Consider the following 10,789-nt stretch of genomic DNA (forward strand, 5'->3'; position numbering starts at 1 on the left):
ATTTGGTGTTGTGAGCGTTGATATCGGAACCACTTTTTCGACGGCAAACATCTCTTTTGCGGCTGGTTGTTCCCCGTAGATTGTCTTGATCCCCCCTGGGACTGGGAATTTTAACACTTGATGCAAGGTTGAGGGTACTGCTCTTATGTGGTGGATCCATGCCCTTCCGAGAATGGCGTTGTACTTCATATCCCCTTCGATCACATAAAACATGGCCTCCCGCACGATTCCGACGGTGTTGACTGGTAACGTTATCTCCCCTTTGGTGGTTTCACATGCCATGTTGAACCCGTTTAGGACTCGGACTGCTGGCATGATCCTGTCTTATAGACCAAGCTGTTCTATGACCTTTGACCGAATAATGTTGGCCGAGCTACCTGGATCAATTAACACACATTTGATTCTAGTTTTATTTACGAGTACAGATATTACCAGTGCATCATTGTGAGATTGTATGATCCCTTTTGCGTCTTCGTCGCTGAAGGATAAGGCTCCTTCAGGTATGTAGTCTCGAGTTCGTTTCTCCCTGGTGACGGAGATTTTGGTGCGTTTCAACATTGGCCCTTGTAGGATGTCGACTCGACCGATGATCATATTTATGACATGTTGAGGTTCGGTATCTTCTCGTCCTGTCGGTTTGTTAGAATCCCTATTTCTAAAGTGGTTCTTGGCTCGATTGCTCAAAAATTCTTGAAGGTGCCCATTGTTGTATAAACGGGCTATCGGGTTCAACCCTGCTCAGTGCCTGAGTTTGGCTTTGCAACTGAGCTATTGCCACCTGTTGAGCTTATAGCATTTTGAAGATCATGTGTAGACTAATCCCGTCTTCTTCAATGTCCTGTGTGTTTCGAGCTGCAGATCGGGCTCTACCACGGATGCTATTTTCAGGGTCGGTCCGCAAGTTTACGTCGATGGCCATATGTGAATTTACGTCAATTGGATCTGCAGTCTGAATCCCAACGACATCAGCGGGTGGCCCTGCATTAGCGGGCGCCATGTTGTTATTCTCACCTTGATGACCAGCCTCGTTGTCGATATGTAGAGGTGCCAGTTGAGAGTTTGCCATTTTCGGCCTGAGATCAAAGATACATCAAAGAGCAAGTGTAAAGTAGTGTGTGTTATGAAGGTTTGTATCAAATAACCACTATTATGCTTAGCCCCACGATAGGCGCCAAACTGTTTACTCCAAAAAATTAGATAACAATTGAATTTATACGTGGTTTTAAGGATACGTGATCTAATTTGATACAAAATGAGAAATCAGATTTAATATGAAAGAATAAGTAGAAAAATAAATACAAACCATGCAGATTGAACAACTTAAGCCTCGCAAGGTCAAGTTCCTTCGAATTTAGATGTGTTATTATTGAAACCAGAATAATATGAACAAAGCTGGAAAAAATGGTATCTTGTTCTCTTAAGTATGTTACAATGTGTCCAAAGACTTACTCTATTCACATCTGTAACTTCGATCTCTTACGCAGGTGCCGAGCCTTGACCTATTGTTCCAGATGCCTCGATCAAGCATAGAGCTCGGTTCTACCCGTATGTATGTTTATAATTTTTCATATATGATCATCAATTTAGTGACTTATTTACATATTTTGTATAAATTGTTTAGACTATAGATCATTGCATTCCGTAACAAAAAAAGGGTTAGGCATTCTAAGTCATGATATAAATTCAAATTTTATTAATTCAAGATTATTTCGCCTTGTGTTTTATAATTAAAATTACTAATTGTTGTGCCAGCTCAAGTTGCTCATATTTTTTAAGATTTTTTTATTACCTATTTTGATTGATTTTATTATAGATATTACATGATCTAAAAATTGTGTTACTTAGAGAATAAACATTAACAATTGGCGTGACGATTCCGTCGGTTTAAGTAAATAACTCTACTTAAGAAAAGCTGAGAATAAACTATACGGAGATAATCGACAGACTTGCAGCATGATCACAGACCCCTTAAGGTAAAAATAAATAAATGATTTTCTTTACTTTTTGTTCAAGAACTTAAACACATTATTTAATAATACACATAATTGTTAAAAAAAAATATACTTATTGATATAGGGTACACGCGCAAAGGTACCCTAAGATTAGTTATGTAAATAGTAAACAATTTCGACGAAGCGGATTCAATTGAACCCCTTAATCCTAAATAGGTCCGGCATCCTAAATAAAATTTCTCCGCCTTTAACTAGATGTTCTAGTTTCGAGCTCTATAAAAGGAGAAACCTTCTTATATGCTTCCCCTAATGAGCCCCTAGGCAATGGGAATTTGAATTAGTCAGTGTAATGGTATCCCAGATGATCATACAAAAAAAGGTTAGAAATTCAGCACCAATGCACCACCCCCCCCCCCCCAAACCCCCCACACACCTGAAACCCAAAAATGAAAAGAAAAAAACACGAACATGATTATGGGAAATGGAAAGTTCGCATTTGCATTTTCTATATCCATATCAAGAATCATCACCGCTAGGGTAACAATGTTCATTGGCTCCTCCATCACTAGCAAAGATTAAAAAATCACCATCTCTAATTAATTCTATGCCCTCAATTTCAGCTCCATCATTGTTTAGAACTCTGGCCTGCAAGATTCCGTATTTTGTGGCACCAAATTCAAGTAGCTCTTGGAAGCTGTGTGGAAGTAAGACAAGCTTCCCTGCAAAATCTCCCTTCTCAGGGCAACTCACTGTTACTCTGGAACTATAAGTCTTGGTTGTCACTGCCGTTGCAGCCTGGTTTTTGGATAAACACAAATCACGCCCATTGGTCTGCTCAGCTGACATTAGCCCGAATAATGAGTTATGAAAGTTATTAGTCCTTCGTCTAGGACGGGATCGCCCCCATGATCCATCTCCTGCTAGAAATGAGCCTCCTTGGAACATAGGAGGCATGATCGTTGGCTCGCTTTTGAATCTTCCAAGAAACCGAACTCCAGACTGAGGATGTTCCTCAGGGATAGTTTGAGTTGTTGTGAGTTTCTTGGATTGAAAGAGTAATTTGATATCTTCATGTCCCTGCTGCACAGCTAGGTCCCTCGGGGTCCAACCATGTTGGTCTACTTGGTCAATATTAGCCCCCTGATCCAAGAGGTAGTTTACTATTTCAACGTTTCCTTCACAAACAGCAACATGCAGGGCTGATGATGATCCATTGATATTGGGACTTGTGATATCCCCACCATAATGGACAATTTTCTTGAGCAAATTCAAGTTGTTTTGTTCAGCAGCAATGCAGGCAAATTGACACACATCACCAGCTGAAAGTTTAGCACCATTGTTGACGAGTAGCCTCATCACTGAATCATGCTTCCCTAAAATGGCCTCCCATAATGGTACATTCCCTTCTGAATCTGTTTGCATGACAGACAGTAACTAATTTTGTGATTATTTTGGATAAAAACACATATGGGTGTTTGGCTAGAACGAGAGTATACCTACCTCTAATATTCGGATTGGCCCCAAAATCCAAAAGCAAAAGCACACAATTATCAAGTCCTTTAGATGCTGCTATGTGCTGATGAGAAAGAAAAGATGAATTAATTAATTCTTCAAGAATTTAAACTTGGATAAAAGAGAGCTCCATAGTGTACAAACCAAAGCTGATCTCCCATTTTTGTCAGATTCATTTGGATCTAGACCCCGCTTCAACAAGTGATGCAACAACAAGTTGTCACCTCTAAGTGTGGCAAAGCAGAGTGTGAGAGGAAGGTCCATTCTACCGCGAGCTAGCATTTTTTCTGTCTCCTGCAGAACTCCTTCCATAATTGGATCCTTCATCTCCTTCAGATGCTGCTCAGCGGATTGGCGTCATATTTCAGCCAGATTATGTTATGCGAAAATGGAAAAGAATTTGAGCCATTTATAATACCTGCAGGAGATTATTCATGATTATGGTCCCATCTCCAACATTGGCCTGGACAATGTTCAAAAATGTTGTGCGGTTCATTCTGAGTAGCTGAGTTAGGCTCTTTGTTCGTACTGCAAATAGCTGAGGCATGTAACAAAGAACGCCAATCTCACCACAAAGATCACCAGCCTTGACCTCCCCTATGACCTGAAATATTACAACTATTTCATGCCATTAACTGTGTTTCATTAGAAAAGGAATAAAATTGTGTATGTTCAAAATTGCAACTTTTCAAATGAAACTTACCTGTTCAGCTCCATTTTTAAGTATCAATAGATCCTGTCAAATGGTGATGAATTTAAAGTCCCAAAAAAGCATGTCAAATCCAGAATACATAAAGGAGATAAAATAAAGTTACCACATCTCCTGTTACTAAAATATAGAAGTCAGTTGGTGCTTCATTCTGCAAAATGACATCCTCTTTGGGAGGAAAATACTCTGCCTTCATCTCTGAGACCTTGAATTATGGAGCTAGTATCAAACATCAAAAGATATGCATGCTTGTAGTTATAAAAACAATGACAAGTTACCAGCTGGAAGAGTAAATCATTTGACACGCCATTGAACAAGTAAACCCCATCTACTAGAGAGTAGAAAAGATAATGTGAAATGCTTGAGCGGATTGCTTTAGGAAGAGAATCAAGTGTCTCTTGCTGCTGCACTCCCTCTGAATCTGTTCTGTATTTCAAGCACAAGTGTGCTACCATCTGATCTTGGAGCCGAGCAGGCAATTGGTTCCTCTGTGCAAAATTGGAAGCAGCTTGAATTGTGTCTCTCTGTAGCACAACAAACATTCACATAAGCTAGTGAATTCCATTGTCTAAATCAAATAGTTAAATGCAAAATAATATAATTTACTCACAAACTGTCTAGTCCTACTTGTCTCGTGGACAATCAAGAGTGTCATATTTCCTATTAGATAAGCTGTGAGGCCCAAGTTAAAAAGCATGTAAAAAATATCAAAGATCATCTCCCGTGTATTCTCCGGATGCAGATCACCATAACCTACTGTAGTAAGAGTAGTTATTGACCAATAAATAGAAGTGATATAACGATTCCATAGACTCTGATTAAGGAAGTCATCCATAGATGCCCCAATCCATGTCTTGTTTGGGTCTGGATAATGAGCTGCAATAAGATAATAAAAGCATCCAGCACAGTGAACAGCAAAAAGAGTGACCTGCAGACCAAATAGGAAACATTGATCAGAAACACTCATCTCCTACCACAAGAACAGTCAAATGTACTTACACATATAAGCTTTGCACATCGGACACAATAGTAATTGAAATTCCTATCTTTCTCCAATCTGTTTCAAAGAAAGAAAGGATTAGGTTGAGCTTTGAGGGAAAAAGGAGCTATAAAACACATTTATCATTTTCAAGCCCAAGCAATTACCTGGCAAACAAGGCACTAACTCTTCGTAAACGCCAGAGACGAAGCATATAGAATAAATCATATTCATCAAAAGGTTTCGGGATTTTCCTGGCAAGTTCTGAAGGGATTGTTGATATGACATCACAAATCATCCAAGCTCTTGCATACTTCTTAGCAATCCTTTTGTGGCTATCAACTAGTACATATGTGGTTTTATCCCGGTAAGCTACAAAGAAGTTGAGAACGATATCAATTGCAAAGAATGCATTGACAATATTATCAGCGATGGCCAGTGGTCTTTCTGGTTTCTCAAGGAAGCCAAACTCAAATGGACACACCCAAGCTGTATAGATGACCAGTGCAGCCAGAAAACTCTGCCATGCCCTGCAACATTACTTCAACATAAGCTGATGCTAAGTAAAAGCCAACTTGTTTTCCATGATCATATACCTTTCCATCTAATATGACTAATAATTAGTATTTCCCTGCGAATGGCTGAGAGGTGTACTAAGAACGAAATGCATAATTTTGGTTTCCAGTTTCCAATATGCTTGTCTGCTTTCCAGACCCGCAAAAAGAAAAGGAAAATGAGAAACAGATAACCTGCTGCATGATAACAAAAATGACTACTATTACTTCTTAATCTCAAGCTAGTGGGGATTGACTGTGTGAATCCTCGCTAAATTTTTCATTGACAGACAAATTTCTAAAGAGACTAAAAATTCCTAACAAATACTAGACGTAAGGTAAGCATACTAGCATGAAGCCTAAATTTCTAACTAGTTGGTATTCTCTATATGGCTTATTTGCTTCTATTGCATTCTATTTTTCTTAAGATTCATAGACTTCAAGGGTTTGTAGGCCTTTTAACACAACTTCCTTTCATATGATTTTAGGTTTATCTCATTCTCTTTCTAACACTTCGATTCATCATATCTGCAGATCAGTATATTTGGAGGTTTATGCATGGCATGACGAAACCATCTCTAATGCCATCCTCTCAGTTCATCCTCTATGTGTGCTCCTTACACCTTCTGTTGATATATTTATTTCTACATTTTCAGTTACCTTCGGTCTCATTCAAGACCTAATCAAGGGATTTTCACTTTTGGTATATAGGGGTTTTCCACTTAATAAGTGAAGGGAAGAGGGAAGTGACACTTATTGAGCTTTATAAGGCTGACACTACATAAGCCTCTAGAGGAGAAAGCTCAACAGCTCCCCTTCATTCATTACTACGCAGGTTGCCCTATTAATCGTCGCTCTACCACTGGACTTGTGTTTTCCTTTGAAATTCTCGGACCAGTCTACAACCCGTTAAAAAATGAGTTCGTAACTCTTCTTCACATGCAGTATGGTCGAAGGTTTAGTACATGAGATAGCAGGGGTATTCATTTTGACTCCCAACCAAGAATGTAAATAGGCAATGCACCATCCTTACAGCTATGGTTCTAGCACTTCTTTTTGGGTGCTCACTTCGGTGCCCAATTTGTGCCTTTTTTTCTGGCCCTCACCCTGCTAGAAACATAATTGATCATGTGTTCATCTTAATATATGCATTTCTGCAACACTTATTTTGTGGGTATGTTGTGCCTTAGCGACCCAACAAACTCCCATATAACATTAATCGTGTTATGACCTTTCATAGAACATTCCTTTCACTTTGCTAGTATCCTCTTATCACACAACACTCTCGTAGACACAAACTCCCATATATCATTAGCCTATTATGACCTTCCAACATAAAATTTCTTCCACTTTGCTTGTATCCTTCTGTCACATTACACTCTCGCAGAGCACTACATCTTAACCATCCCACTTTAATTATGTGTTATTCCTTCTATCTCAATTTATGTGACGCACTTTCTTTTTTTGTTTGCACAAAAAGAATGACAGATTTCTATACTTAGAAATAATTAAACTTCAAAATTTCCATTTTATCTTTAATGAAGTGATTTTATAGCCAGATAAATGTCATGTCATGATTTAGACCACATGTTCCAAAAAATTCGTTCTTTCTTAAACTCTGCACCCAATCAACCATCTTCACATAAAATGGGCGGAGAGAATACATCTTTATCTATCTTACCATTTTCTTGGCACAGAGTATACACATCTGAATCATCGGTTATACTCTGCCACTGGTTCTTTCTTTTATTGCTCAGGTAAACTTGGAGGATTTCAGGTTCTCATTAATGGGAATCCCCAATACCGAAATGAGTATGCTCAAGAGATAGATTGACAGTTATACTGGAGAGGATGTCACAACTTAATTTCATGCAAGTGCCTTGATGCAATTTTGAGCTGGACTTTTCTGTATTTAAGTGCCTCAATGCACCTCAGGATTTTGAGGTTACCCTATGGTTATTGAAGATCTGTTCATGCACTATGTTAGATATCAAAAAGAACCAATTTCCTTTTTCAGTCACCACAACAGATTTACTAGTATAAGGCAGGATAGATATATAGCAGATATTTTAGGGAGCAGTATTGTAAATTTGTGGTATTTCATACACAAGGAAACGCCAAATTATTGGAAGTACCAAAAAATAAAACATATATGAAGATACTTTGCTGATCCCATACAGCCATGGTCAATATAGGGTAATGGAACCAACCGTTGATGTAATTCACTATCGGAAAAAGATCACTTTCATATCTTTTTCGGGAAATGGCTTAAGTTCTTCCTTTATTAAGTATGGTCCAAGAGCAAGATCATTTATTTTTGAGCTCTTCGAACTACTTCTCATGGAAAGGATAGACATTATACTAAAGAATAAGCAGCCAAACGTTATGTTGTCCCCCGTCCACGCGAAAATATTAGTTCCATAGGCAGCCTAGAAAATAAGGTACATGCTACAGCTAGTTAAATTACAACGATAGTGTATATCTTTGTATATATAACTCAAATATGATAAAGATAATTATAGTTAATTATCTATAATTACTACAGAATAATGGTAAAAGGGCAAGTAAACCTGTCGTAGCTAGTTAAATCGCGATGTATATAACTTAAGTCCTATAATAAAGTTAACATTCTGCAAACAGAGTGAAAGATCTTCCCAATGAAAATGAATGCCCGGAAGAAACATACTCCGAAACTATAGCATTGAAAACATATAGGATGACATGACACTTATCCAATCAAAAGTCAAAAAGACGTGACACTTTTTCCAGAAAACAGATGGGGGCTAAATCCTTAGGGGTTGTTAGTTATCAGGATTAGGGTTATAATCCTAGTATAGAATTTGAGGTTGTATTTATCCCGTTTGGTTATAGGTGCAAATTTTGTACCAAAATGGTGGTATTAACTAACTCATATTAAACGTGAGATAACAATTCCACGATATTAGTATTTTGGAACCAAATGACTCATTAGAGTTACAAATACACTTCAAATCGCAGGAAAAGCAAGTCAGCTAAAAATTTAAATAATGTCTTTGCGGTTCAAGAAAAAACAAATTCGGCCGAGTCGATTAAAAGTGATGAGTGAGCAAGGATGTCAAACAAACTTGGCCGCAAGATTTTGCCTTCATCAGAATGACATTATGTACAGCAATGTGGCGAAGACTAGAATGAATGGAATAACTTACAAAACCAATAGAACAGAGAAGACTAAAGCCAATTTTTGGATTACAAACGATATTCTAGAAAGAAGACAAAAGTAGTTCTTTACTCTCTTTTTTATTCATTTTTGACAAAAGTAGTTCTTTACGTTACAATCAAGATCAAGCAGCATCAAATACAAATATCATGTTATTATCACAACGTGCAAATACACCCAACGATATTATTAATCTTCCGAATTCATAAGGAAAAAAAAAAAAGAACATGCACAGACGCAAACACATTGGACAGAAAAGTTTACCTATAATGGTGATCACTGGGATGAATGATGAATCTGCGTAGCTTGACTGTGCGGTTGGTCGTTCTGGCACCGAGAGAAGGCAGAATTCCAGTAGAGAGACTGTAATGTCTGCCGTCTCTAGACAACTGTTCAATTTCTTTGGCCGCAGCACCACAAATAGAGACTCCAAATCCCCATAGACTATTTCCTCGCTCATCACCCATGCCTAGAGAGAGTATTTTTTTTCTCAACAATTGGCAAATAATCTTATGTGCAGCTGCAACTAAAAAGAGAATATTTAGGAGGTGATTTCGATAGTTCCTACAGCTCAAGAGAACTACCTTCTTAGACACGTATAGCATTGTGAACCTAAGCATGAGGCATTTGACCGACGTACGTCATGAAACCACTTTGAAAGTTTATTCTCGCTTTTGCCCATACATTATAAGTTTCATTTAACCCCTTAGTCTTTTGGGTTTGAAAAATAATACCTTTTAAATGGATGGTAAACCTCCTAGATCTGAAATCATTAGCAAAAAATGAATGTAGTTTCAAATACCATGTTTGTTTTAATTATTACTTAAATTTTAATGTCGTATTATTAAATTCATTGTTACGTAAGTAAAGAAAAGATCCATTTTATGTAATGATCGATTTATTGTGATGGCTCGTTACTTTATTTTTTTTCTATTATGCCTTTATTATTTAATAATGTAATTGTTATAAAATAAAGACTGTAAAGTAAAGACAAGTATAGAAAGAAACTGATATATTATTCAAACTTATGTACATAATGAACTGAAAACTCCTCTATTTATAGAAGAAAGGAAGCAGCTGCGAGGCTTTGCAGGAAGCAGCTGTAAGGCTTTTCTTTAGCTGCTTGTAAGCTGTCTGCATGAGTTGCTTGCAACCTGCCTGTTTAATAAGAAACTGCTGCAAATTATTTTATTGAGCTGCTTGCAACCTGCCTGCATCAGCTGCTTGTAGATAAATTTTAACAGAGTACTAAATGGATAATCTTCTTCAGGAAGATTATCTATAGCGGAGTAATAAATGAGCATCCACAATATAATTATTTTCATAACACTCCCCCTTGGATGTTCATTAAAAGGTATTGTGCCTCGTTAAAACTTTACTAGAAAAAAATCCTGTGGAAAAAAATCCTAGTGAAGGAAAAAGAGTACGCATATTTAGTAATACGCATTGCTAGCTGCCTCATTAAAAATCTTATAAGGAAAACCCAGTGGAAAAAAACCTTAGTAAGGAAAAAAGAGTACATCGCGTATTTTACTCCCCCTGATGAAAACCTTGTTTCCAATATTTGAGTCTCCGCATTCCAATCTTGTATACCATCTTCTCAAAAGTTGAAATTGGTAAAGATTTAGTGAATAAATATGCCGGATTGTCACTTGAACGGATTTGTTGCACATCAATGTCACCATTTTTTTGAAGATCGTGTGTGTAGAATAAATTTGGTAAAATGTGCTTCGTTCTATCTCCTTTTATAAATCCTCCCTTCAATTGGGCTATGCATGCAGCATTGTCTTCGTATAAGATTGCGGGTCTTTTCTCACATTCCAAACTATATTTTTCTCGAATAAAATGAATTATTGATCTCAACCATACGCATTCCCTACTTGCTTC

The 10,789-nt window shown here is 37.5% G+C and overlaps 1 protein-coding gene across 4 annotated transcripts; it reads right to left on the bottom strand.

Moving 5' to 3' along the window:
- Positions 1-2,399: 2,399 nt before the first annotated feature.
- On the bottom strand, positions 2,400-9,534 carry LOC104097071 (potassium channel AKT1-like). 4 transcript variants are annotated; one of them, XM_009603580.4, is made up of 12 exons: positions 9,167-9,534; positions 5,320-5,682; positions 5,173-5,230; positions 4,953-5,049; positions 4,784-4,845; positions 4,452-4,697; positions 4,280-4,378; positions 4,168-4,200; positions 3,883-4,068; positions 3,609-3,803; positions 3,453-3,528; positions 2,400-3,364 (listed from the first exon to the last, which is right to left on the bottom strand). In XM_009603580.4, the coding sequence occupies exons 1-12, from the start codon at positions 9,520-9,522 to the stop codon at positions 2,469-2,471; spliced, it is 2,667 nt and encodes an 888-aa protein (XP_009601875.2). In that variant the 5' UTR covers positions 9,523-9,534; the 3' UTR covers positions 2,400-2,468. The 4 variants fall into 4 exon arrangements, with proteins under 4 accessions (XP_009601875.2, XP_009601874.2, XP_009601872.2 ...); XM_009603579.4 differs by having other exon boundaries at positions 3,609-3,794; positions 4,784-5,101; positions 9,167-9,533; XM_009603577.4 differs by having other exon boundaries at positions 4,784-5,101; positions 9,167-9,533.
- Between the last annotated feature and the right edge of the window lie 1,255 nt (positions 9,535-10,789).

The sequence above is a fragment of the Nicotiana tomentosiformis genome, chromosome 5 (genome assembly GCF_000390325.3).
Source record: "Nicotiana tomentosiformis chromosome 5, ASM39032v3, whole genome shotgun sequence".
In the NCBI taxonomy this organism is placed as follows: domain Eukaryota; kingdom Viridiplantae; phylum Streptophyta; class Magnoliopsida; order Solanales; family Solanaceae; genus Nicotiana; species Nicotiana tomentosiformis.